Source organism: Chiloscyllium punctatum, chromosome 10 (assembly GCF_047496795.1).
Source record: "Chiloscyllium punctatum isolate Juve2018m chromosome 10, sChiPun1.3, whole genome shotgun sequence".
NCBI lineage: Eukaryota > Metazoa > Chordata > Chondrichthyes > Orectolobiformes > Hemiscylliidae > Chiloscyllium > Chiloscyllium punctatum.
In genome coordinates, this window is record NC_092748.1 from 51203012 (window position 1) to 51229838 (window position 26827).

Below are 26827 nucleotides of genomic sequence, written 5' to 3' on the forward strand. Positions count from 1 at the left end.
TTTTGGACATTGCTGCCCTCCAGTTCTGTTCTACAATTTCAGGGTATTTTGGAAGATAATAATTCTGTGCTGTTGCTTTTGTTTTTATCAACAGTCTTCAACATTCTGAACGGAAGTCATCCACTGACTCTGATATTATTCCCTAATATTTCATAAGAAATATGAACAGGAGTAGGTGATTCAGCCTTTCAAACTTGTTCTATCATTTGATAAGATCATAGCTCATCTGACTGTAGCTTTAACTCTTCCTTGTGGTGCAGTGGTCATGTCCCTACCCTTGACCAGGAAACTTGGGTTGAAGTCTCACTGCTCGTGAGATGTGTAGTGACCTCACTGAGTAGGTTGATTAGAAAAATAGATGACAATATTTCCTGTCTGTCTCCCATTCTTAATCAAAAATCAAACTCAATCTTGAATATATACAATAGCACTGTTCTCTGTTGAAGAGAATTTTTAAAAATTGACAACCCTCTGGAAAAAGAAATTCTATTTCATTTCCACTTTAAATCAGAGATCTCTTATTTTGAAGCTGTGTCCCTAGTTCTCGGATGCTTCCATGAGAGGAAACATCCTCTCAGTATCTACCCTGTCAAGTGCCTCAGAATCTTCTTTGTGTCAATACAATCACCTCACACCCTTTTAAATTCCTTTGAGTACAGGCCCAAGCTGCTCACTTTTTCCTCATAAAACAGATTCTCCCTGTGGCACTCTTCCCAGGGAGTATGATTGTTTGCACAATTATCAACACACAAATGCCCATCACTTGCAGAAAAACATAACACCAAATTCAGTCATTTGGTTCATACTTGATAGTCTGTTCTACAGTGGTGATATTATAGCGCATGATGAGTTAAGCATTTAGAAATATCCATAAGCTACTGTCAATCATTTTAATGCAATCTGTCTGTGAACAAATTCCAGTGGATAAATTTCTGTGAGATCTCATATCATCCTCTCAACTTGGTGGAGGATCAGCAGAAATTAGAGAAGCAACATTTATAACAATTTGTATGGTACAGATTCCAAAGTACGATCTCCGTATTTTTTGATCATTTTATTTATAGAAGAGTCTATTACATTGAAAATGTTTTAACATGCAATTGTTGTTATATAGCTTATCAAGTACTGATATTAAACTAAGATTGAAGCAGCAGAGCTAATATGATTTTGGAGATGCCAGTTTCAGACTGGGGTGTACAAAATTAAAAATCACACAACACCAGATTATAGTCCAACAGGTTTCTTTGGAAGCAATAGCTTTCGGACCACTGCTCCTTCATCAGGTGGCTAGTGCTTCCAAAGAAACCTGTTGGACTATAACCTAGTATTATGTGATTTTTAACAGAGATAATAAGGTGCGATAATAGTTGTATCACCGAAACAATGTTTTTATTTGTTACTGCTAACAATGGACAATGGCAGTGCCATTTATTTATGACACTTTGGAGGCTTTTTAAGTTGAAGACACCATGAAAGTCAGTTTTTGTTATTTTGTGTTGACAATAATGACAATAACTCTGCATTTTAGGTACCTACTAGTTATATTTGAGAAAGCCAACTGATGTTTTCATACTGTAATTTATTTCAAAATCTATTTTCTGAGTGACATTTTGGCAATAAGGTTTGAAGTTGTGAATAATGTGGGACAGCAAAGATATGCCACTTCAAAATGAAATAACACACATATAAAAACTCAGAGCTTTTTTCATCTGATTGAACAATTCAAGAGTTAATCACGTTATTTCCATGAATCGGTGTTTCTGAAAGATTAGTAGGAATTGCTAAATTTGTTCTATTACTATTTTCCTCAAAACATTTTAAAACTTTAACTTGAAGCTGATGAAAATTATGGAACCACTTCTAACCATTATGTAACCAAATGTTATAATTTCCATGTTTTTTTCCCCAAATCATTACCATAATAATCATATGGTGCTGGAATCATTTAAGAACAGAGAACGACTATGATTTTGAGGTAACATGGTTGGTACCTAGAATGAAATGAAAGAGACAATAGGACCACCATGCAATGGACTTTTCTGGTGACTTTCAGTAATATAAGTATAAACACAACTCTCTTGCCTATGACAGAATCATTTAGAAGCCATGAACTTCTCAGGGCAAAAACGTTTTTGGAGGCAAGTCAAACTACATAGTTAAAGATTGTAATGAAGTAAACCTGACAGTAGTGGGATATGTCCAGGTCATTTTGGGAATGGCATTTTAATACAGAGGATTAACAGAGGAGTAAAAATTAAATTACGCATATGTAGGTTACTGGGTGGAGAAATTTAGTGACTAACTGTTGCTTCAACTTTTATTTGTGAAAAGGAAAAACTGGTATTTATTAATACATAGAGGTCCCATTTGCATTGTAAACGAAATGAGTTATAGTCAACGTTCTACAATGTTTAAGTTCTTTCTTTAAATTACTTGTGTTTCAACAGGTGTCATATATATAGATGGGGATTGATTGAAGTGAGTCATTGACAGTAGTAGGTTTACACTGATATTGCAGGCTAAGAGTTTGTTGCAAATATCAGCAGAAAGACTTACTAGTAGATAATTGACTAATAAGCCTTTCTATTGGGTGCAAAGAAGTTTCCTTTGTTTTATTTATTAATATAGCCTGTGTTCTACAATTATGTATAATCTGAGCCGATGAGTGCCTACTGCAGTATTAACAAGGACAGCAAATTTCTTCGATTTTGTATGTAATTGTCCAACAGCTTTTCTTAAAATAAACTAAAGAACTACACTGATCAATTAGATCAATGCTATTCATATTTGTTTATGCAACTGACAATGATGCTGCATATGTGTAATTAACTATTTTTCTTTATCACCTGGAAGTAATTTTAAACTAATCATTGGTGATCTTAATGCTGCAGACATCTTTTCTCAGAGAAGATATCCATTAACAATCATAAAGATTTTGTTTTGTGTTCCCTTGTTTGTGCAATCTGTGTCTACTGTTTTCGTGCCTTGCTTCACTATTGCCAACACAGTGAGCTGTATCCAAGATGGTTAGTTGGAACGATACAATCACGTGTTCTAGATACATCTTTGTATGTACCAGCCAAATGTTTCTCATACAAAGTATATTTTACCAGTAGCACTGTGGTCTATACAGTCACTCTGTTTCATTGCGTTAATAGCATGCTTCCTGTAAGTTTCTTTTGTTTGAGTAGAATGACGTTATTAACTAGATGAAGTTAATACATATCTTTCAATAGAGGCACCTATTTACCTCACTAATTTGCTCGCAGTTTTCTGACACAGCCCATTTATGCCTGGTGCCTATTATTGAAAGGTTTTTTTCTGTATTGTCACCCATGAAGTTAGTGAAAGTATGAGAAATGAGCCTGATTGCATGGTTCATTTGTTCTCCTTTGTAGAGCCAAGCCGAGGCGCACTACAAAGGCAGTAAACATGCCAAGAAGCTCAAAGCACTGGAGGCCTCGAAAAATAAGCAGAAAACTGCTCCTACCAACGACAGCACAAAGGCTATCACCTCCTCCACCACAACCACTGCAATCACTCCCAACAGCTCTGAAAAAACAGGTTAAAAAAATCTTTTGTTCTTCTCATTCATATTCTTTCTTTCTTTGTGTTGTATGTTTGCATGAAACTGCTTATTTCTGCTTTTACTGTTGTTTTATTAATGCTGTTTGCTTGATCATAATGAATGGCTGTCTAATTATTTAATAATGATGGAACATATGACATTATAACTGTGAATTCAATCAATTGCAGCTGTATTTTGTTTCTTTTGAGTCAACAGGGTTGGCTTTATTTAATAAATCATTTAAATGACACATTATACTTGAGGCTACATTCCAATGATACTGTGTTTTTTTGCACAATCTCACTTTTCATTTTTTTAAACCTGCCAATGATGCTGGACAAATCAATCTATTAGAGAATCAGAAATTAAGCTTAGTATTAGCAAAAGATGTCAGGAAAATACAGAAGCCTCTATGGTATTGGATTGGTTCCCTAAGTAGATAAAGTGTAATTTTTCAAAGCTCCTGTGCTAGCACAAACTTGTAAAGTTACTACTTATGTTTGAATAGCGACAGACTGTTTCAAATTAAGGAAATGAAAAATAATATTTAATGTGGCTCTTGTGATTCTAAGATAGTTCTCGTTTCAACACATTTAATTTGAAACATCTAATTTAGACCTGCTTTAAAAAATCCTGAATAATGCACTCATCAATATGTTTAATTTTAATACTGAGGAAAAGCACAAGCAAATTAAGATGCACTTTTTAATGTTAAAATAACAATTCACATTTTCAGAACTTCAAACAAAGCTTTCAATTCAATTTATCAACAGTGGCATTCTTAAAATCTTTAAGTAAAAACAAAGTAGCTATCAGTGTAAAAGAAACCTTTGAAGCCTCAAAAACAATTCCTTCCACAAATTGGGATGGATTTATATGCCAAGTAAAAAGTGAACCGCTGGCATAGGTGCAAGTGGTCTCTATGTTTTGTTGTTCATCATATGGGGTCTGCTGGGTGTGGATATCTCTGAATTCCTGCACATCTTCACAGCAGAGCTCATATTGTCTGCTTGATCCCTTGTTCTCAGCCATGCCTTACTGGTAAGTAAAACATCTATTTGTGGGTGGTATGATTGGGACTGGCTACTAATGTGAGTATAGAACACTGTGGCAGATAAAGGGAGCCAATTTATACATTGAGTATGTTCAAAAACATAGTTTTTGGGGTAGATAAAATCAGATTCTGCTTCACACTTAGAACAAAAAGTATTTTCCTTAGGTTAGGGGAGTTCAGAATGTGGGGGGCATATTTTGAAGGTGAGAGGAAAAAGATTTAGAAGCGACCTGAGGAGCAACCCCTCCACACAGAGGGTAGTTAGCGTGTGGAATGAACTGCCAGAGCAACTTATAGATACAGGTACAATTACAATGTTTAAAAGATATTTGGACAGGTATATGAATAGGAAGGATTTAGAGCGCTATGGGGGCAAACACAGCCAATTGAACTAGGTTAGTTTGTGAATCTTGGTTGGCATGGATGGATTGGACCAGAGGGTCTGTTTCTGTGCAGTATGACTCTGTGACTCTACACTTGGCTTGACTTATACAACCAGATCATGGTAGCTTGCACATTTAATAGTACAATGGCACATTTAAAAAGTCAGCATTAAATGTTATTCTTTAAATCCCCATCCACTAATAGTATTTTAAAGGAATTTGTAGCACAGTATTCAGTTATGCATACTTATGCCTTAAGGGCTTTTTAGAGTCAATTCTCTAAACAGCTGGCAAATAACTGAATGTTTCTGGCAGCAACTCTTTTATTATTCACAAAAGAGTCTTGATTAAGAACTAACAATTACGTGAGTTCTTAATGTGAAATTCTTGAAAATTTCATTGTGATTATACTTTCTGATATGTTTAAAAATGTCTGTGTCATTAATACTGTGAATAAAGTGCAGTTTGAGCTTGATTATCCTTTTATTTTGTTGTTGCCATTTTCTTGAAGAAATAATTAATGGAAAATAGAGCTGTTGTTCACTGATTCTCTCCACATACAGTGATGATGCTAAACTCCTGATACTCATAGAAGTCATGATCACATAATTGCAAACTGGTAAAAGAGGCCATTTGACCCAATTACCTTATACTTTTGTGGAAACATACTTTCCCTCCTAGCTTCCATCCCAGCCTCGAATTGTCCGGTGAATGGATAAGGTTTCTTTATCTTTACTTTTTTGAAAAGAAGGAAGGAAGAATGATAGTAAAAGGCTCTGAGCTCTTCTGAGATTGGTGCTTAATATTCAGATGTTTGGTCCCCAATATGAAGTGGCAGAAATGAGGGATGGTACAATGGTGGAAGGAGATTGTGCAGAATGAGTGAGTAGGAGGAGGAGGTGGTGATGATGCAGTGATTGACGATGGATTAAGGAAAATAGAAAAAAAAATTTGCACAATTCCTGTATGTGTATGGAGAGTTTAAATAAGACATAAGATTTTTACCTTTGAAATTCTGTTGAGGTCATTAAATGGGGTTTTGGCAGAAGTCACCCTGGGCATTCTATTTCTTGAACTTAACTTCTCATGGCCTCTTTGCACTGGTGTTGTAGGGCTTTATTTCCCCCCACAACCACCACTGAGGCAGGTGGAGGTTGGGTAGGATCATCCTTGTCAGGTTCACCCACCTAGACCAATTTCATTGGAGAATCTTGGCATTTTCGGAACCTCTTATAGCTACTTTCTACCTAAGAAAGGAGTTCCAGGATATTGACACCGATGATGGTGTTAGGGTCAGGTGAGACTCAAAGAGAATCTTGCAAGTGATATTGCTACCGTGCATCTGTCATTCTTCTTTTTAGTGGTAGTAGTCAAAATCGATAGAAGCTTGTCAAGTTGCTCTGGTATATCTTTTATATGATACACGCTCCCAGTGTGAATGCTTAAAGTCATAGATGGGGTTCAGATCAAATAAGTTGCTTTGTTCTGAATGAGGTTGAGCGTCTTGACTGAAGTTGGAGCTGAACTCAATGAAGCAGTTAAAGAGTGTTTGATCAGACTCCTGATTTATGCTTGTCTTGATGGTGATCAAGATTTAGGGAGTCAGGAAATGATTTTGTCACTGTTGCATTTCCACTGACTTGCTCTTGTACCAAAAAGTATTTATATGAATGGGCTAATTAAATTTCTGGTTAATGTTTGCTGCCAGGATGTTTTAGGTGAGGATTTAGTAATAGTAATAGTAATAGTAATAGACATCAAGAGCGATAGTTAGATTCTCTCTTGACAGACACAGTCATTGCCTGATACTTGAGCATTTTAAAGGTTCTTTGTTGCTTATAACCCAAGCCTCAATATTGTCCAAATCTTGTTGCATCTGGCAAAGATCGCTTCACTGCCAGTTGAGCCGTCATCATTGAACATTCTCACTTCTGACCTTATGTTGGATGGGAGATCATTAATGAAGCTGCTGAAGATTGTCGTCTCAGGACATTATAGAACATAGACATAGAACATAGAAAAGTACAGCACAGAACAGATTCTTTGCCCCACGATGTTGTGCCGAGATTTAATCCTAATGTAAAATATAGTAATTTAACCACACACCCCTCAACTCACTGCTATCCATGTGTGTGTCCAGCAGTCGCTTAAATGTCCCCACTGACTCTGCTTCCACCACCACAGCTGGCAACGCATTCCATGCATTCACAACTCTCTGCGTAAAGAACCTACCTCTGACGTCTCCTTTATACCTTCCTCCTAATATCTTCAAACTATATTTTCTCATACCAGTCAATCCTGCCTTAGGAAAAAGTCTCTGGCTATTGACTCTATCTATTCCTCTCATTGTTTTGTACACCTTGATCAAGTCTCCTCTCTTCTTCCTCCTCTCCAGAGAGAAAAGTCCAAGCTTTTTCAACCTTTTTTCATAAGGCAAGCCCTCCAGTCCAGACAACATCCTGATAAACCTTCTTTGCACCCTCTGCAAAGCCTCTGTGTCTTTCCCATTGTAGGGCGACCAGAACTGGACACAATATTCCAAGTATGGTCTCACCAGGGACTTGTAGAGCTGCAGCAAAACCTCGCAGCTCTTAAACTCGATCCCCCTGTTAATGAAAGCCAAAACACCATATGCTTTCTTAACAACCCTATTCACTTGGGTGGCAACTTTGAGGGACCTATGTACTTGCGCACCCAGATCCCTCTGAATCTCCACACTGCCAAGAATTTAATCCTATATTCAGCAATTGAGTTTGACCTTCCAAAATGCATCACTTCACATTTACCCAGGTTGAACTCCAGCTGCCATTTCTCAGCCCAGCTCTGCATTCTGTCTATGTCGCTCTGCAGCCTACAGTAACCCTCTGTACTATCGACGACACCTCCAACCTTTGTGTCATCTGCTAACCCACTAACCCACCCCTCATCCAAGTTATTTATAAAAACGACAAAGAGCAGAGGCGCAAGAACAGAGCCCTGCAGGACCCCACTCAACACTGACCTCCAGGCAGAATACTTTCCATCTACAACCACGCTCTGCCTTCTGTTTTCTGTACTGAAGGAACTCTAGTGGTGAGTTCCTGGATCTGAGTATTGAGCTCTGACAACCAAAACCATCTTCCTTTTTGCTCAGAGCAACTCCAACCAATGAAGACTTTCCCCCAGTTCCCAATGATTCCAGCTTTTCTTGGGAGTTTTGATGCCGCACTCGGTCAAATGCTGCCTTGATGTCAAAGTAGTCACTGTCACTTCACCTCTGGAGTTTAGATAGTTTAGACTTAGCAAATGAAGTCAGGAACCAACATGTCCTGAAGGAACCCAAACTGAGTGACAGTGAGCAGGGTATTCCTTTCTATTTGCCATTGTTAGCACTATTGATGACATGTTCCATCATTTACTTAAGATTGAGAGGAGATTGATAGGATAGTAATTGGCCAGGTTGGATTTAGCCTACTTCAGGTGGGCAGGTAAAATCTGGGCAGTTTTCCACATTGTTGATTAGATGCTAGTGTTGCTTTCTCCTGTTGGAGATGGTCATTAACTGGAATTTGTATGGCACATAAGTTATTTTCCCCTTATCAGCTCAAGTCTGGATACTATCCAAGTCTTGCTGAATGTGGATATGCATTGCTTTGATATCTGAAGAGTCACAATTGGTCTGAACTTTGGGTGACCATCAGTGAGCTCCTGATGAAGGGCTTTTACCTGAAACATTGATTTTCCTGCTCCTCAGATGCTGTCTGATCTGCTGTGCTTTTCCAGCACCATACCCTTGACTCTAGTTTCCAGCATCTGCAGTCCTCACTTTCACTGACTTGACATCAGAGAGCTTTCCCAATTCTGATCATATGTTGGAGAGACGTTTATTATTGAAGTGGTTTAAGATGATTAGACTGAAGATACCGCATTTAGGAAGTTGTGTCATTATTTCCTGGGGCTGAGATAATTGACTTCCAACAACCACGGCCATCCTTTTTTGTCCTAATATAATTCTGGAGAGCTTTCCCCCATTCATCAACTTCAGTTTTGCTTGGGCTCTTTGATGCTACACTTGATCAAATGCTGCCTTGATGTCAAAGGCAGTCACCCTCATTTCCCGTCTTGAGTTCAACTCTCCTATCTGTGCTCAGAGCAAGGCCATTATGAGGTCTGGAACTGTATGATCCTTGGGAAACCCAATCTCCGGGTTGGTGAGCTGTTTACTGTGTTCGTATCACTTGATAGCCATGCATTGATACGTGCCATCATTTTGCTGATCGGTGAGAGGAAGCTGACAGAGCAGATTGGATTTGCTCTTCCTTTTGTGACCAAGACATGCCTGGGCAATTTTCCACGCTGTTGGGTAGATGCCAGTGTCATAGTTATATTGGAACTGTTTGGCTAGGAGCACTGCTGACCTTGGAGCACAAGCCTTTCATACTACAGTCAAAGTGTTGTCAGAAACCTTAATATTTGGTGAATATAATGTTCTCAGACATTTCTTTATATTACATGGAGTGGACCAAATTAATTGAATATTGCAATCTGTGATGCTGGGGATCTGAGGAGGAGATTGGGATGAATCAGTATCTCTGATCTAAGAGGGTTGTAAATAGTTAATTCTTGTACCTATCTGCTGTGGTCTTCCATCATTGAGGAAAATGTGTCGGAATGCTCCTCCTCCAGTTACTTGTTTAATTGTCCACCATCATTCATAACTGGATATTACACAACTGCAAAGCTCTGATCTGATTCTTTAGTTGTGGGATCATTTAGCTTTGTCTACAGCATACTGCTTTCACTACTTAATATGCATGTTGTCCTATGTTTTGGATTCACCAGATTGGCATCTCATTTTAATGACTGCTCCTCATTATACTCTAGGCTATACGGGGAGGTACCCATTTGTGGTCAGACAGATAACTTCAATGTAATTTAAGGCCTATCATAATAAAAACCAACAGCTTATTTAAACAGATGCGCCGCGAAAGCAAATAAGTTTTATTTCTTCCTTCCTTCCTTTTGGAAGCAGCGCTTTAGACTTCACCAGTATCACAGGGATTCACTGTATTCAGGGCATAGTTGACTGACATCAATTGTTTTTTATGCTCCATATCAACATGGCAGGCTGGACATGAATAGAAGAACATGTGGTGATGTGTGACAAAAAGCAGCAGATTATGCAGTCTCATGTGCACAGTTTCATGACACCCTGTGCCAGTGCTCAATCCCCCTGTCCTTCCATCAAGTGACAAGCTGGTTATTTTGGACCAAGGAATATTTCAAGAAATAGTTTGCAGTACCTATTAGTCATCCATTTGCTTACATGGATACATAGAAAAGATTAGGCCTTTTGGCCCTTTAAACTTGTCCTGCCATTCAGTACAATCATGGCTGATCATTCAACTCAGTACCTTGTTACTGCTTTTTCCCTATTCCCCTTAAACTTTGAAATTTTAAGCTCTTTTGTACAAAGGGTCCAGGAAGAGGCTATCAAATTCTGAAGAATGGGAGTTGAGGCCATAGTTCAAGGAATTGCAATGGGTGATAGAGAAGATAATTCTGTCTGCTATGATTACAGTAAAGGAGATTAATGAGATTATATTTTTACTGTGTTTTGAACTCTGTAAGTGTGTGCTACATGTAAATAGTTTAGTTAAGTCTATTTTATCTTAATTTCTTTTGCATGATAAACATCTATTCTATTGTTATATCAAATCTAACCCATCGTATGCTTATGTTTCACTGAGAGGCAACCTTATTAAAACCAACCAATCAAATCGTCATCTAACAAGCCAGTTTACAGTCTGTGGTCTTACTTGCCCAGTAATAACATCAAGTGGAATTCCAACAGACTCAACTTCTTTAAAGCAATGCAATGATCTTCCAGGGAGTTTCCTGTCACAACCATGGCACGTGGCCTTTATCTCAAGGGGTTTGGAGTGCATGAGTAAAGTCCTGCTAGATTTGTTTCAAGCTTTGGTGAGCAGTACTTTGTGCAGTCTTGGTTTTCAAGCTAGAGGATGTACTTGCATTTGATGCAGTGCAGTGAAGGTTCACTCGATTGGTTGCAGCGAGGGAGGTTTGTATTACGATAAGTAGCTGAGTAAACTGGGCAAATATTCTTTGAAGTCTGCAAGGTTCCAAAGGAGCCTGACAGAGTTGACACTGATATTTCAGCTCGATGGACAATCTGGAACATAGACCACAAGAAACGAGGATTATCATTTCCTGCTGTGATCAGGATAAATAACTTCATTCAAACGGTTGTCAATCTTTGGAATTCTCTGCCTCATAAATATGTAGATTACTCTATTATTGAGTTTATTTAAACACAGATTTTAGTGGTTTCAGATGTAAAGAAATATGGGGAGTGGTGAGAGTTGAACTGTAAGATTAGCCATAATCATATTGACTGTCAGAGCAGTCTTGATGACCCATATTTGGCAAATAGAGTAAAGGAGACTCCAAAGGGTTTTTACAAATACATTAAGAACAAAAGGGTAACTAGGGAGAGGATAGGGCCCCTCAAAGGTCAGCAAGGCCACCTTTCTGTGGAGCCGTAGAAAATGGGGGAGATACTAAACAAGTATTTTGCATCAATGTTTACTGTGGAAAAAGACATGGAAGATATGGAATGTAGGAACATAGATGGTGACATCTTGAAAAATTTCCTATTACAGAGGAGGAAGTGTTGGATGTCTTGAAACACATAAAAGTTGATAAATCCTCAGGACCTGATCAGGTGGGAAGCTAGGGAAGTGATTGCTGGGCCTCTTGCGGAGATGTTTGTATCATCAATAGTCAAAGGTGAGGTGCTGGAAGGCTGGAGGTTGGCTAATGGGGTGCAATTGTTGAAGAAGGGTGGTAAGGACAAGCCAGGGAATTATAGAACAGTGAGCCTGATGTTGGTGGTGGGCAAGTTGTTGGAGGGAATCCTGAGGGACAGGATGTTCATGTATTTGGAAAGACAAGGACTGATTAGGGATAGTCAAAATGGCTTAGTGCATGGGAAATCATGTCTCACAAACTTAATTGAGTTCTTTGAAGAAGTAACAAAAAGGATTGATGAAGGCAGAGTGGTAGACGTGCATCTATGTGGACTTCAGTAAGGTGTTCAACAAGTTTCCCCATGGGAGACTGATTAGCAAGGTTATATCTCATGGAATATAGGGAGAACTAGCCATTTGGATGCAAAACTGGCTCAAAGGTAGATGACACAGGGTGGTGGTGGAGGGTTGTTTTTCAGACTGGAGGCCTGTGACCAGTGGAGTGCCACAAGGATCGGTGCTGGGTCCTCTACTTTTCATCATTTATATAAAAGATTTGGATGCAAACATAAGAGGTATAGTTAGTAAGTTTGCAGATGACACCAAAATTGAAGGTGTAGTGGACAGCGCAGAGGGTTACCTCAGATTACAGCAGGATCTTGACCAGATGGGCCAATGGGCCGAGAAGTGGCAGATGGAGTTTAATTTAGATAAATGTGAGGTGCTGCATTTTGGGAAAGCAAATCTTAGCAGGACTTATTCACTTAATGGTAAGGTCCTGGGAGTGTTGCTGAACAAAGAGACCTTGGAGTGCAGGTTCATAGCTCCTTGAAAATAGAGTCGCAGGTAGATAGGATAGTGAAGAAGGCATTTGGTATGCTTTCCTTTATTGGTCAGAGTATTGAGTGCAGGAGTTGGGAGGTCTTGTTGCGGCTGTACAGGACATTGGTTAGGCCACTGTTGGAATATTGCGTGCAATTCTGGTCTCCTTCCTATTGGAAAGATGTCGTGAAACTTGAAAGGGTTCAGAAAAGATTTACAAAGATTGGAGGGTTGGAGAATTTGAGCCATAGGGAGAGGTTGTGTAGGCTAGGGCTGTTTTCCCTGGAGCGCCGGAAGCTGAGAGGTGACCTTACAGGGGTTTATAAAATCATGAGGAGCATGGATAGGGTAAATAGACAAAGTCTCTTCCCTGAGGTGGGGGTGGTGTGGGGAATCCAGAACTAGAGGGCACAAGTTTAGGGTGAAAGGGGCAAGATATAAAAGAGATCTAAGGGGCAACGTTTTCATGCAGAGGGTAGTATGTGTATGGAATGAGCTGCCAGAGGAAGTGGTGGAGGTTAGTACAATTGCAACATTTAAAAGGCATCTGGATGGCTATATGAATAGGAAAGGTTTGGAGGGATATGGGGCGGGTGCTGGCAGGTGGAACCAGATTTAGTTGGGATATCTGATCGGCGTGGATGAGTTGGACCGAAGGGTCTGTTTACATCTCTATGACTCTATATGGTCTTCTGCTCCTATTTCTTGTGTTCTTGTGACCACGTTCTGAATGCAGCAATGGTTTCAGAGATTTTGAATATGTTCTCAGGCATATGATTATCATGATTAGAGTGGTGCTGGAAAAGCACAGCAGGTCAGCCAGCATCCTGATGCTGCCTGACCTGCTGTGCTTTTCCAGCACCACTCTAATCTTGACTCTGATCTCCAGCATCTGTAGTCCTCAGTTTCGCCACATAATTGTCATGTCATTCCCAGGAGAGCTGGCTTTGACTAATTAAAGACTTGTTGATGAGCATGTTGGCTCGGGAGCAGATGCTGCTATTTCCTTGTCATTGATTTTGGAGGATCTTGCAAAGGCATTGCCAGTGGTACTCTCCAGTGCTCTCAGGTGCAATCTGTATGTGCATTTTTTTTTTGGCGTGTGCAAAAATCATCAGGATGGAGAAGGAACTAACTGTGAATAGCAAGAGGAGCATAGGAGCAGGATTAGAGCCTTTGGTCTAATGGACCTGCTCCAACATGATACAAGATCATGGACAATCATCTACCTCTGTCCCACATGTGACCTATTAAGGGTGGCAGATTTCCTTCCCGAAAGGGTATTAGTGAACCAGATGTGTTTTCAAAGCAACCGACAAAGTTTCGTGGCACTATTTCTTTTAATGCCAGTGTTATTCATTGAATTTTAATTCTGCCAGCTGCCATGTGAGATTTAAGCCAGAGCTTTAGTCTGAGTTTCTGGACTACTCATCCCTGTCATTACCAGCACTCTGCACCGTTTCCCTCTTATCCCACTACTGCCAGCAAAATTGCAGGAGTATGAAAGTGACAGTAAAAGGAGTTGCAGTGATAAGATACTGGAGAGGGAGAATGTGTGGGTGCACAGGCTGCTGATAGTATTGAGCTGAACAGAGATATGAGAGTGGGAGTCTTATCTTGACAGTTCAGATCTTTGATTTATTTCTTCAGTGTTGTTGACAAGTCCTCGGTACAGTGTTATGTACGTTCCACTGCTTTGACCATCTCTGCCTTCAGTTGCCAGGTAGGTTTTCATGGTGCCTTTCTCTAATCATGTGAAGCAGCAGCACCTTCTCACTGCTCTCTTCCACTACAAAGGGATTTAAATGGTTGCCAAAAACATTTGGGTGGCTTTGCAGTGCTTATTCTTATAAATACATGCCCTTATGAAGTGCAGGCAGCTTTTAAATGTCACTACTCCTACTTCAGTTCCTTTACCTCCAATGAGTGAGTTGCCAGCAATCAACAGAGAAACATTAATGGTTCCTATGACATTACAAAAGCAGCCTCCTGCCCACATCATCATGTACCATTGAAAACAAAGATAGAATCTTTGATTGAAATATTTTTAAATTGGGATTCTTTAAAATAAATGCTAACATGACTGTGGATGAGTTAATGGAACTCAAAGTAATTTTATCCTTCAGTTCCCAGAACTGCCTAACATTCTACAATTACGTGTGTCCAGTGTTGTCATTCAAAAAGATGATATTCTTCAATATTTATAATTTAAACTCTTCGTGTTTCTATGTTGAATAAAAATTAACTACTCGACAGCTCTGAAATATCAAATATAATGTAACCTTTGTATTATTTATTGATAGCACTAAGTGAAGTAGTATTGTGTTGTATGAATTAAATATTTCTAATCACCTTGGGGAACATCCAAGAAATTAGAATTCTGAACTGGACCATGTTAAATGCTACAGTTCCCAAACAAAATAACCTCTTAGTTTGAACTTTCATGGAATGAAGATACAAAGGACCAGTGCATTTTAAGAATACTGCAAGGGTGTATGTAGTGCTATTATTACATTGTAATAAAGCTACTTGCTTTTAAATTTATTAATAAATTTACTTGTCAGCAATAAAGAAATTCACAACTTAGGTGTAATTTAGTGATTCAATCCATAAGCTGCCTTCTGGAACATGATTTAACCCTGTCTCAAACATATTATACTATTTAATTTCATGCAAGGTATCCTGACATGGCTAATGAGCAAACTAATGAGCTTATGAAATACCATTACCTAGTAATCCAAAAAATTTAGGCAATGAAATGGAATGTCACTTACTTCATCATCAAAAATCACTGACCCTCATATCAGCTACCAAAACATTAGTGAATGAATTTTCATTCTACAACATTGTAGTTCCAAGAGGAGCACATTACAATGTATCACCAAAGTTACCTTTGATTATGTAAATTCTGAAGATAGTTAAGAATTTTAAGAAATATTTTAGTAAGGTGTAAACAAGGATAAGGTATTATAACATTTTTATCAAATAGAATTTTGGAATAATTGGAAGTTGTATTGTTTGTACACAGATGATCTTTCAACATGTTTCACTCGCCAAAAGCAATTTAGTGCAGGTGCTGGGCCTCAGGAATACAAACAAGAGATGCTGAAAGACCCAGCAGAAATGGCAGCAGCTGTGGTGAACTGTGCAGAGTTAATGTCTCAGATCTGCCTTTCGTCGGGAGCTTTCTCATTTGTCAGGTCTCCTCAGTATCATCACTGGACAATATCACCCAGATCTTCCAGTATGTGGAATGTTGGAGACTGGACCTATGACCCAAGATGACCATTTCCCTGAATAGCTGCCAGGAAATATTGGACAGAGAAATTTTAGTTAACTCCTGGGTAATGCCAGAACTGATCTGTAATGAATCAACCCGACCATCACAACCCCCCCCCCCCCCCCCAAACTACCACCCTAATATTTGCCCCCCTCCAATAAAACAACTTGATTACCCTTTCTAAACGCTACTGTCATGATTAGCCTCCAGACAAGATCCAACTAACTCACTGACATGTCCACCCCTTTTATACCAATGTATGGAGCAACATCGACTAGGAGGAAGGTAGGAGCAATGTGGCGATCTGTCATTTCTGATGATTCTTACTCCTTAGAGGTTCAAGCTGATAGATTGTACAGTGCCTCCTAATAGCATGCAAACATGTCAACGAAGCATGTAAATATAGAGCTGTGAACATTAAACATAATGTACTGAACCATAGGGAAAAATGTGACCTTTTAAGGAGTAATAAAACTAAACAATAGTGCAGAGTAAAGGAATAATAATGACTCAACAGAAAGTTGCAAAGATTGTTTGATGGAATACAGCAAGCAAGATCATTCCTCCTGACACATACAGATAACGTTATAAATAATGTCAAAATGTGTTTGGATTTGGATTTTTTATCTGTTTTGAAGATAACATCCGAATGGAATATTAATTGATCGGACTGGCAGATTTATTTGTGGTATATTTCAATCATGAGTCTGATTCAAAGGACAAGTTTTTCTGTGGATGTCAGGGCTCAGCTGGCAAGCAAGGACTAGAAGCTTGCACTGTAGAGAACAACCTGTGATTTTCTCCGAATTTGCCAATTAAAGACCAGAGGATGGGCTTACTATGCTGTTCACGACAACAAGTGGGATTCCTGAATCGTGAAGGCCACTGGAAAATCCTTCTGGTTGAAAGCAGCTGCAGGGTGTCATGGCAGTGAAGTGAGAGTGCGGGCTCCTCCAAATGAGGATGCCTGCTGTATATGGGCATCAGGACCCTGGAGCAAGATTGTGACAATGTCTTCGAACTGCATGCCAGTTAGTATAAATGGACAGAGTGGGCAGAGTTTGCAGATTTCTAGAATCTGGGACTCTGCACCAGACCAGACTACAACATGGACATGAACACACAAATAATATAATGAATTCCTTATCTAATATAACTATAAGTCAGAGCCTGGCATATTTGTGATTGCCATCTGCAGCACTACTCAGTATTAATGTATTATAAATAATGTCAGTTTAAAGTATCAGCCTGAAGGCAGTCCTTGAGTTTGACCAGTTTGTAAAGAACCTAAACTCATAGCATATCAAATCACACAATAAAAGAATGCCCGTTCTCCAAGCTTTACAAATGTTTTATAAAAATGGCCTTGCAGCTGTGCCACTACAGTGGAGTAACCCCTCCTATGATGGTCAGCAATGTGGTTGATTCCAGCCAAGAATGGAAGGCTTCTGAGTTGCTTGGAGCATGAACCTGCCCATTCACCTGCCCCTTCCCATCTCCCAACCACTTTGGCAGCAGGAGGTTGCCTTCAGAGATAAAACCACCACCATGGTGTGTGGATGCCGAGAATGTCCATTTGGGCTCCAACAAGCAATCTCAATTAGCTTTTCAATAATATAATGGGAAAATGTCCCAGGGGCAGAGTGGAGCGAGGGAACTGGCAGACCAGCCAGCAGCATTTTTTTTTTAATGCCCTTTTGCCAGTCCCAGGCGGGGACACAGGTCCTGCCAAGTGTCAGTTGATAGCAGGATCTGGGAAGGGGGAGACTGGGATCCGGGATGCAGGGGAGACTGGGATCCGGGAAGCAGGGGAGCTCGAGACCTTCAGGAATGGGGTGTTGGGGAAAACTGGGAAGGAGAACTAGTCAGAATAGTGGGGAAAAGAGGGTGGAAAGAATGAGAGAAGCCTTTCAATGTGTCCCCACCAGTCCAATAACCTTCCCCCACGACCCTGCACCCCTCCGCCGCCACCGACAAAACCCCACCCACTTCAACCAATCCCAGAGGTATTTTCTGCTTTCTAACCCTGTTTCAGTGTCACATCTGTTCAGTATGTACTTTGCACATGATGCAACAATGTAGAGGGTCTGGACCTGTGCGCATATGTGTTTCCAAATAAATGTGAAGGAACTGTTTTCCTGAAGTTGCAAACACTGCCTCAAGACATAAGAATGAGGAGCAGAAGTGGGCCATTCAATCTAACCGGTCTGCTCCACCATTTAATAAGGTTGATCTAATAATCCTCACCTCCACTTTCCTACCTCTTCCCCATAACCCTGGATTCCCTGAATGATGCAAGTACTGTCTGTTGAAGCCTTGAATTTATTTAACGACATTGCCTCGACAGCCTTCAATGGTAAAAAAATCCACAGATTTACTAACCTCTAGGAGAAGAAATTTATCCTAATCTACATTAAATCAATGATCCTCTAATCTGAGGTAATCTTCTGGGCCTAGGTTTTCCCAGAAGAGGAAGCAACCTTCCCATATCCACACTGTCAAGTCACCTAAGAATCATGTATGTTCCAATAAAGTCACCTCTCATTCTTCTAAACTCTGATCAGTCCAGGCCCAATTTATCCAACCTCTGCTGATAAAACAGTCCCTCCATATCTGGTATCAGCTCAGTGTACCTTCTCTGGACTGCCTGCAATGCTAGTATATCTTTCCTTAGAGAAAGTGAGGACTGCAGATGCTGGAGATCAGAGTCGAAAAGTATGACACTGGAAAAGCACAGCAGGTCAGGCAGCATACGAGGAGCAGGCGAGTCGATGTTTTGGGCATTAGCTCTTCATCAGGAATGCGGAGGGGGAAGGGGGCTGAGAGATAAATAAGAGCTGGGGGTGGGGCTGGAGGGAAGGTACGTTGGAAGCCAGTAGGTAGATGCAGGTGGGAGATGACTGTGATAGGTCAGTGGGGAGGATGGAGCAGATAGATGGGAAGGAAGATGGACAGGTGGGACAGGTCAAGAGGATGATGCCAAGTTGGAGGTTTGGATCTGGGATGAGGTGGGGAAGGGGAGACTTGGAAACTGGTGTTGACTGGTGTTGGAGGGTACAGAGGCAGAAAATGAGGCGATCTTCCTCCAGTCAGTGGGTGGCTTTGAACTGGCGGTGGGGGAGGCTCAGGATTTGCATGACCTTGGGGACATGCCTCTATGCTTTAGTTTTCTGCATTATTCCTGTACTTAAGTAATATTTGACTCCTCTATTTTTCCTGGAAAAGTGCTTAAACGCACATTTTCTCACATTATATTCCCTCTGCCAAGTTTGTGGCTACTCATTTAACCTGTCTATATCCCACTACAGACATTTTGTGTCCTTGTCACCACTTGTCTTCCAACTATTTTCGTGTTTTCCACAAACCTGAATACAATACATTCACTTTCATCTTCCAAGTCATTGATATAAATTGTAAATAACTATGGGTCTAACATTGATTGGTGTGGCATGCCACTAATTACCATCTGCCATTCTGAAAATGCCCTCCTCCTCTTCCAAACTCTCTGTTTTCTATTAGTTAGCCAATCCTCAATCCATGCTAATATGTTATTCCAAACATCATGAGCTCTTATTCTACTAAGTAGTGTAATGGTGTTGACCTTATCAAACTCCTTCTGAAAATCCAAATATATTACATCAACTGCTTCCTCGTTTTCTAGCCTGCTCATGATCTTCTCAAATAATTTTGTTCAGCAAGACTTCCTCGTTTTGATGCTTTGCTGATTCTGTTGATCATATTCTGTGTTTCTAAATGCTCTATATCATGTCCTTTACTATAGATTCTAACATTTTCCTAACAGGTGTTAAGTTAATTTGATTGTAGCTACCTTTATATGCTTCCTTCCCATTTTACATAAAGTTGTTACAGTGGCAGTTCTCCAATAATCAGAGGCCTTTCCAGAATCTAAGGATCTTTGAAGTGCATACACTATCTGTCATTCCTTCCTTTAATAACCCATGATGCATCTCTTCAGGTCCAGGGGACTTAGCAAGTTTTAACCCCATGCGATCCCCTAGTAATTCTTCTCTATTGATAGTTTTTTGTATTTATTTAGAAACATAGAAAACGTAGAAAAAAATTCAGTGCAGTACAGGCCCTTTGGCCCTCGATGTTGCGCTGATGCAAGCCCACCTAACCTACACTAGCCCACTATCCTCCATATGCCTATCCAATGCCCGTTTAAATGCCCATAAAGAGGGAGAGTCCACCACTGCTACTGGCAGGGCATTCCATGAACTCACGACTCGCTGAGTAAAGAATCTACCCCTAACATCTGTCCTATACCTACCACCTCTTAATTTAAAGCTATGCCCCCTTGTAATAGCTGACTCCATATGTGGAAAAAGGTTCTCATGGTCAACCCTTTCTAAACCCCTAATCATCTTGTACACCTCTATCAAGTCATCCCTAAACCTTCTTTTCTCCAATGAAAACAGCCCCAAGTGCCTCATACAATCTTCCTACCATACCAGGCAACATCCTGGTAAACCTCCTCTGCACCCGTTCCAGTGCCTCCACATCCTTCTTATAGTATGGCAACCAAAACTGCACACAATACTCCAGATGCGGCCGCACCAGAGTCTTATACAACTGCAACATGACCTCAGGACTCCGGAACTCAATTCCTCTACCAATAAAAGCCAGTATGCCATATGCCTTCTTCACCGCACTATTTACCTGGGTGGCAACTTTCAAAGATCTGTGTACATGGACACCAAGATCCCTCTGCTCATCCACACTACCAAGCCCAGTACCCCATCTTTTTGTTACTCATACCAAAGTGAATCACCTCACACTTACCCACATTGAACTCCACTTGCCACCTTTCTGCCCAGCTCTGCAGCTTATCTATATCCCGCTGTAACCTGCCACATCCTTCTTCACTGTCAACAACTCCACTGACTTTCGTATCATCCGCAAACTTGCTCACCCAACCCATGCTGCAAGCTCACCTACCTTATTTCTTATACTTCTGGCATTGAAGTATACACACTTCAAGCCACCTTCCTGTTTACAGGCACCCTCCTTCGAGATCGATGCCATGTTCCTAACCTCCCTACACTCAAAGTCCTGCACCCTAAAGCTACAGTCCAGGTTCCCATGCCTCTGCAGCGTTAGTTTAAACCCTCCCAAAGAGCACGAGCAAACCTCCCCCCAAGGATACTGGTGCCCCTCAGGTTCAGGTGTAGACCATCCTGTTTATAGAGGTCCCACCTTCCCCAGAAAGAACCCCAGTTATCCAGAAACCGGAATCCCTCCCTTCTGCACCATCCCTGCAGCCACGCATTTAACTGTTCTCTCTCCCTATTCCTCGACACTCTCTCACGTGGCACGGGTAACAAACCAGAGAAAACAACTCTGTTTGTTCTAACTCTGAGCTTCCAACCTACCTCCCTGAAAGCCTGCCTAACATCCTGAGCCCTCCTCCTACCTATGTTGTTGATGCCAATGTGGACCACGACTTTGGGCTGCTCCCCCTCCCCCTTAAGGACCCGGAAAACACGATCAGAGACGACACGTACCCTTGCACCTGGGAGGCAACATACCAAACGTGAGTCTCTCTCGCCCCCACAAAACCGCCTATCTGTGCCCCGAACTATCGAGTCCCCAATAACTATTGCTCTGTTCTTCTCCACCCTTCCCTTCTGAGCAACGGGGACAGGCTCCGTGCCAGAGGCCTGAACCCCATTGCTTACCCCTGGTAAGTCGTCCCCCCCACAAGTATCTAAAATGGTATACTTGTTCTTGAGGGGAACGCCCGCAGGGGGTCCCTGCACTGGCTGCTTCCTCCCAGTCCCCCTCACTGTCGCCCATCTGTCTGCAATCTTTGGAGTTACTACTTCCCTAAAGCTCCGATCTATGACCCCCCTCTGCCTCCCAAATGATCCTAAGTTCATCCAACTCCAGCTCCAGTTCCCTAACACAGTCTTGGAGGAGCTGGAGATGGGTGCACTTCCCGCAAGTGTAATCAGCAGGGACGTCCATGGCATCCCTCACCTCAAACATGTTGCAAGAGGAACATTGCACTGCCTTCACTGCCATCCCTCTAAAAGTAACCTTTCTAAAAAAAAACAAACTTGGTCTAAAAAATAGCACAAGCAAAATGCAGCACTTACCTACTTACCACAATGGGTCTTATTATTAGGTTAGAGGAGGAGGGCGGGTGGGAGACACTCCCTCTGTAGTGCCTCGGGTTCCACGCCTGCGCGCTTTTATAGGGAAAAAGCCTACCCAGGTAAGCTTGCACTACGTGGATGCTCAAAGTACCTCTGCCTTGCATGGCCTTGCCTTTTTATGTTTTACCTCCTCAGGTGGAGGCACCAGTCTCACAGCTGCATTGCCATTTTGCCTAGCACAGACACAAAGCAAGAAAGCTTATAATGGTTGTCAGAAGTGCTCAGTCCACAGTGCCACCATAGAGTGTGGCTTAAATGAGTTTGATTGATGCCTCTTCAGGGAAGGCTGGTCAAACAGATTAGAGAGAAGGGAATAGTTGATTTTGATGGAAGAGGATCAAATGGAACCGACACCTTGGCATGGACTGGTTGGGCTGAATAGCCTACTTCTGGGCCATATATTTTGTGTAGTCCTATGAAATTGTATTCTTAAAAAAAATCCAAGTATTGTTGTTTATACATTTAATGTTCTTAAATTCCAGTTAATCTATGTCTTTAAAAATCACTTGAAATCTGCTGTGGAGTTCCAGAAACTAGTCTCGGCTGGAATTCATATTGATGTATTCATTTTAATTTTAGTTGCTTCAATTACCTGCTGCAAAATCATTTTCTCAGGTTATACCCTAAATTAAGAAACAATTAAACACCAAGGAACAAAATCTCTGGAAAGTGATGACATGAAACTGTGCAGAATGAGACTATGTAGTTTGTTTAGTATGCTTTACCAATTAAGCCTTTCTCCAGAAACTTTTTCCTTCAGTTAGTTATGCAATTCTTTTTTTTTAAATGTTCCTGCATTAATTAATCTGCTTCCACCACCATTCCAGGCATAGCATAGCAACTCACTCCATAAGAAAGTGTTTTCTCCTTTTACCTTTATTCTTTGCCAATTACCTTAAAATGGTGTTATCTAATTACAATAATTTTTTTCTCTTCTCTATCAAAACCATTCAGTGCCTTTCATGACATTGACCTAATTTCACCTCCTCTCTGCTCTAATGAGAACAACAGCAGTTTCTCCGATCTCCACATAACTGAAGTCCCTCATCCACAGTAAGAAGAAAAGACCTGCAGTCATATAGAGCCATAGAAAAATCACAGCACAGAAAGAGGTCATTCTGCACATTGTGTCTGTGCTGGCTAAATAAGCTAGTGCCATTCTAATTCCACTTTCCAGCAGTTAGTCCATACTCTTGCAGGCTACAGAGCTGAAATGCAGATCCAGATTCCTTTCAAAGAAGTTGATGGTTTCTGCCTTAACCACTGAATTATGCACGCATTCCAGACATCAAGCACCCCCTTGGTGACAAAGTGTTTCCTTATGCCCTCTCTCATCCTTCAACCTTAAATCTATGCCTTCTGGTAAAGGAAAACAGGTCTTCCCTGCCTACTCTAATCAAGCCCCGTATTATTTTGTATACCAATTAAATCATACTGTGGCCTCTTCTGATCTAAGTAAAATAACCCTCACTTATCCAAACTTTCCTCGTAGCTGAAATTTTCAAGCCCCAATGATATTCTTGTAAATTTCTCTGTGCTCTTAATACAGCAGTTACGTACAGCACTTCGACTAATAAGTAACTCTTGAAGTGTAGTCATTGTTGTAATGTAAGAAATGCAGCAGGCAATATGTGCTCAGAAAACTCTCTCAAAATGCAGTGTGACATTTTCTTTTATTTATTCATGGGATGTGGGTGGTGCTGACTTAGTGAGCATCTGATGCTCATCGCAATTGCCCAAAAGACAGTTAAGACTCAATCACATTGTGGGTCTGGACTCACATGTAGGCCAGACAATGTTAGGATGATCGATTTCTTTCCCTGAAGGACATTAGTGAACCAGAATTTTTTAAATAACAATTGACAGTGGTTATATGATCAATATTAGATTCTCTTTTATTTCAAGATTTGTTTAATTCAGATTACACTACCAACCATGGTAGAATTCAAACCTTACCTCCAGAATATTTGCCTGAAACTGGGCATTACTCGTCCAATTAATTGCCACAATGCACTGCTATATGACTACATAATCTTACTTTTGAGATATTTGTTGAGGGATTAATATTGTCCACAACACCAGGGTTAACTCTCTCACTGTACTTTGAGATTTTGCTAGGAGATCTTTTACATCCATCTGAGAGGTAGAACTGAAGGCTCATGTTCTGAAGGAGTCATACCAGATTTGATACATTACCTCAGTTTCTCCCTCTACAGATGCTGCCAGGGCTCCTGCTGAGTTTATCCAGGATTCTCTGTTTGTGTTTCAGATTTCTAGCACCGACATTTTGCTTTTGCTCACTTGATTGATTGGCTTGTGTTTGCTGGGTCTGTACCTCTCTCCCTTTTTTAAACAGCGTTGTGTCATTTACAACTTTCTAGGAATCTGGCACTGCTCCCATATCCAAGGAGGATTGGCAGACTGTGCCTGAAAATCTGCAATTCCCTTTCTCTATTCCCAAGTGGATCCTGCTGGAATCTGGTGACCTGTCTACTCTGAGCCTTGCAACCAGTTATGTTGCTCCACTTTATGTATTTTTTATCTCATTCAGTATCATTTCTGCCTGCATTAGATAAGATTCCCTACAGTGTGGAAACAGGCCCTTTGGCCCAACCAGTCCACACCGACCCTCCGAAGAGTAACCCACCCAGATCCATTTCCCTTTGAATGATGCACCTAACACTACAGGCAATTTAGCATGGCCAATTCACCTAACCTGCACCTTTTTGGACTGCGGGAGGAAACCGGAGCACCCAGATGAAACCCACGCAGACACAGGGAGAACGTGCAAACTCCACACAGACAGTCACCTGAGGCTGGAATCGAACCTGGGATCAAGGTGCTGGGAGGCTGCAGTGCTAACCACTGAGCCACCGTGCTGCCCATTAGTAGCATCTCTGTTTGCATGCGAGGCCAGAGACCAGGCTCCCAATAGTAGAATGAAAGTTTGCAATCACATTCTCAGAACTTGAGAAGTGGATCATGCTTCTGAATGGTAGTTGTCTGGAAGATCCTTTATGTGTATTTCAATGCCATACATGTTCATTAAAAGACCAGCTCACCAAAATTAATTTCCTTTCACCAATCAAGTTCTCCATAAATGAGGAGTATTTGCCATTCTGAATCTCGACTGCATATAAGTGGCATGCAGCAGACAAGGGACTGTGCTTGCAGGACTTTGGAGTGAGTAGCCACAGCATTGTCTTGTTTGGGGGAGCATTTGTATATGATTGAGATCAAGTGGCAGTAGTTTACGTTGCACGGAGCATGGGTCGAGGTGGATGGCCACAGGTGGTAGCAAAAAGGCAGGATGACCAGGGAATGGTCTAGAACATTAGTTGCAGGTGACCATTTCAAAAGCCAGAATGATGCTTCAGGATTGCAGGAAAAGCCTTCGCAAGTGCTCCTGAAATATGGTACCAAAACCTTAAAGTAATACTGGAGGGGACACCAACTTTCTGCCTTCACTGCTCCCCCAACCCCACCATCCAAAAACTACAAGATTCCAAAACAGATATTGCTGGCAAAATGCAGCAGGTCTGGCAGCAACTGTGGGAGAAGGCAGAGTTCATCAGAACCTCAAGATTCATTAAGCTCATGCATTTTTAATGAGCTGGGAGCCACATAATCTCTCAAGATAAGCTCACCAACCCCTGAGGGGAAGTGGTTCTCACTTCCATGTGCTCTGCCAGACTTTGCATCATGGAAGATTCTGCTCAGTATCTCAATTATGCCCCTTTGTTATCACAAAGATCTTTTTGGTAGTGAACCAACCTCACTCTTCTTCTGACTTCCCTTTCACGATTATTGCATTGTGAGCTCTTTCTATATTAGCTATTGTCTGTCATTTGTATCCTCTTCCCTTATTTTGCTGTCCTCTTGAATCTATATATTCCGCTTGAATCTCTACTGTACTAATGAATCTCACAATTGTCAAAAGCTGCTATTTTCTATATACTTTTATACTTTATTGGAGAATTTTCTCAGGCAAAGAGCCTTTGAAAAATTAAATGCCTGAACTTGGGCATGGTTGTGAATTTGATCTTTTATTTCATGTTTCTGTTGTGGCAACAGTCAAGATAAGGCATCTGCAAGCACATCTTCTCTTCCTGGCTTGTTCCTCAGAGTGAAATTGCCTCAAGAATAACTTCTGCAGTCTTGCTGGAATTCAAAATGGATTTTTCTGATAGATCTGCTTGAGTGATTGATGACCACAATCGACTATGAACTTCTTCCCCATAGTGATGGGTATAGAGTTTCTCATATCCATACATGACTGCCAGAAATTCTCCTATGTTGGGATATCTAGTCTCAGCTGATATTAGAGCTATGAGTACAAATTATTTTAGTGTTCTCTCATGTACCAATGCAGCTCCCATTCCTTTTATAGATGCATCTATTTGCCCATTAATATCTTTCTGTTGTGGTATGACAAAGGTTATATGCAAGGAGACAAACCTGTGTTTGTTGAAACTCCTTTTGTATGATCTGAATCACTGGAACTGAACATGCATTAACTTTCATTGTTTTGCAATGTGTTAGGCAAGGGAAATTTTTTCTTGTTTTCTGAAACTGCCAACTCAGAGATGACTGTGATATTTTCAGGAATCTGCTTTACTATGTCAGGTACTCTATTCCAAAGACCAAGCATTTTGAATGTATTTGTCTGTTTATCGTGATTTCAGCTTTCCTTTGTCTCTCCATGGCTTCATGTATACTGGCCATTTTGTTTCATCTATACCATAGATCTGGATACATCAGTTACTCCAACTGATCCTCTACATCCTCTTTA

At 40.8% G+C, this 26827-nt stretch overlaps 1 protein-coding gene across 11 annotated transcripts in view; it reads left to right on the top strand.

Moving 5' to 3' along the window:
* Window positions 1–26827, top strand: part of znf385b (zinc finger protein 385B) — a 435743-nt gene that overhangs the window by 400981 nt on the left and 7935 nt on the right. For all 11 annotated transcript variants that reach the window (XM_072579097.1, XM_072579096.1, XM_072579098.1 and 8 more), the window contains one exon: window positions 3399–3564. In XM_072579097.1, the coding sequence (XP_072435198.1) occupies window positions 3399–3564 (166 nt within the window). The remainder of the gene's footprint in view (window positions 1–3398; window positions 3565–26827) is intronic.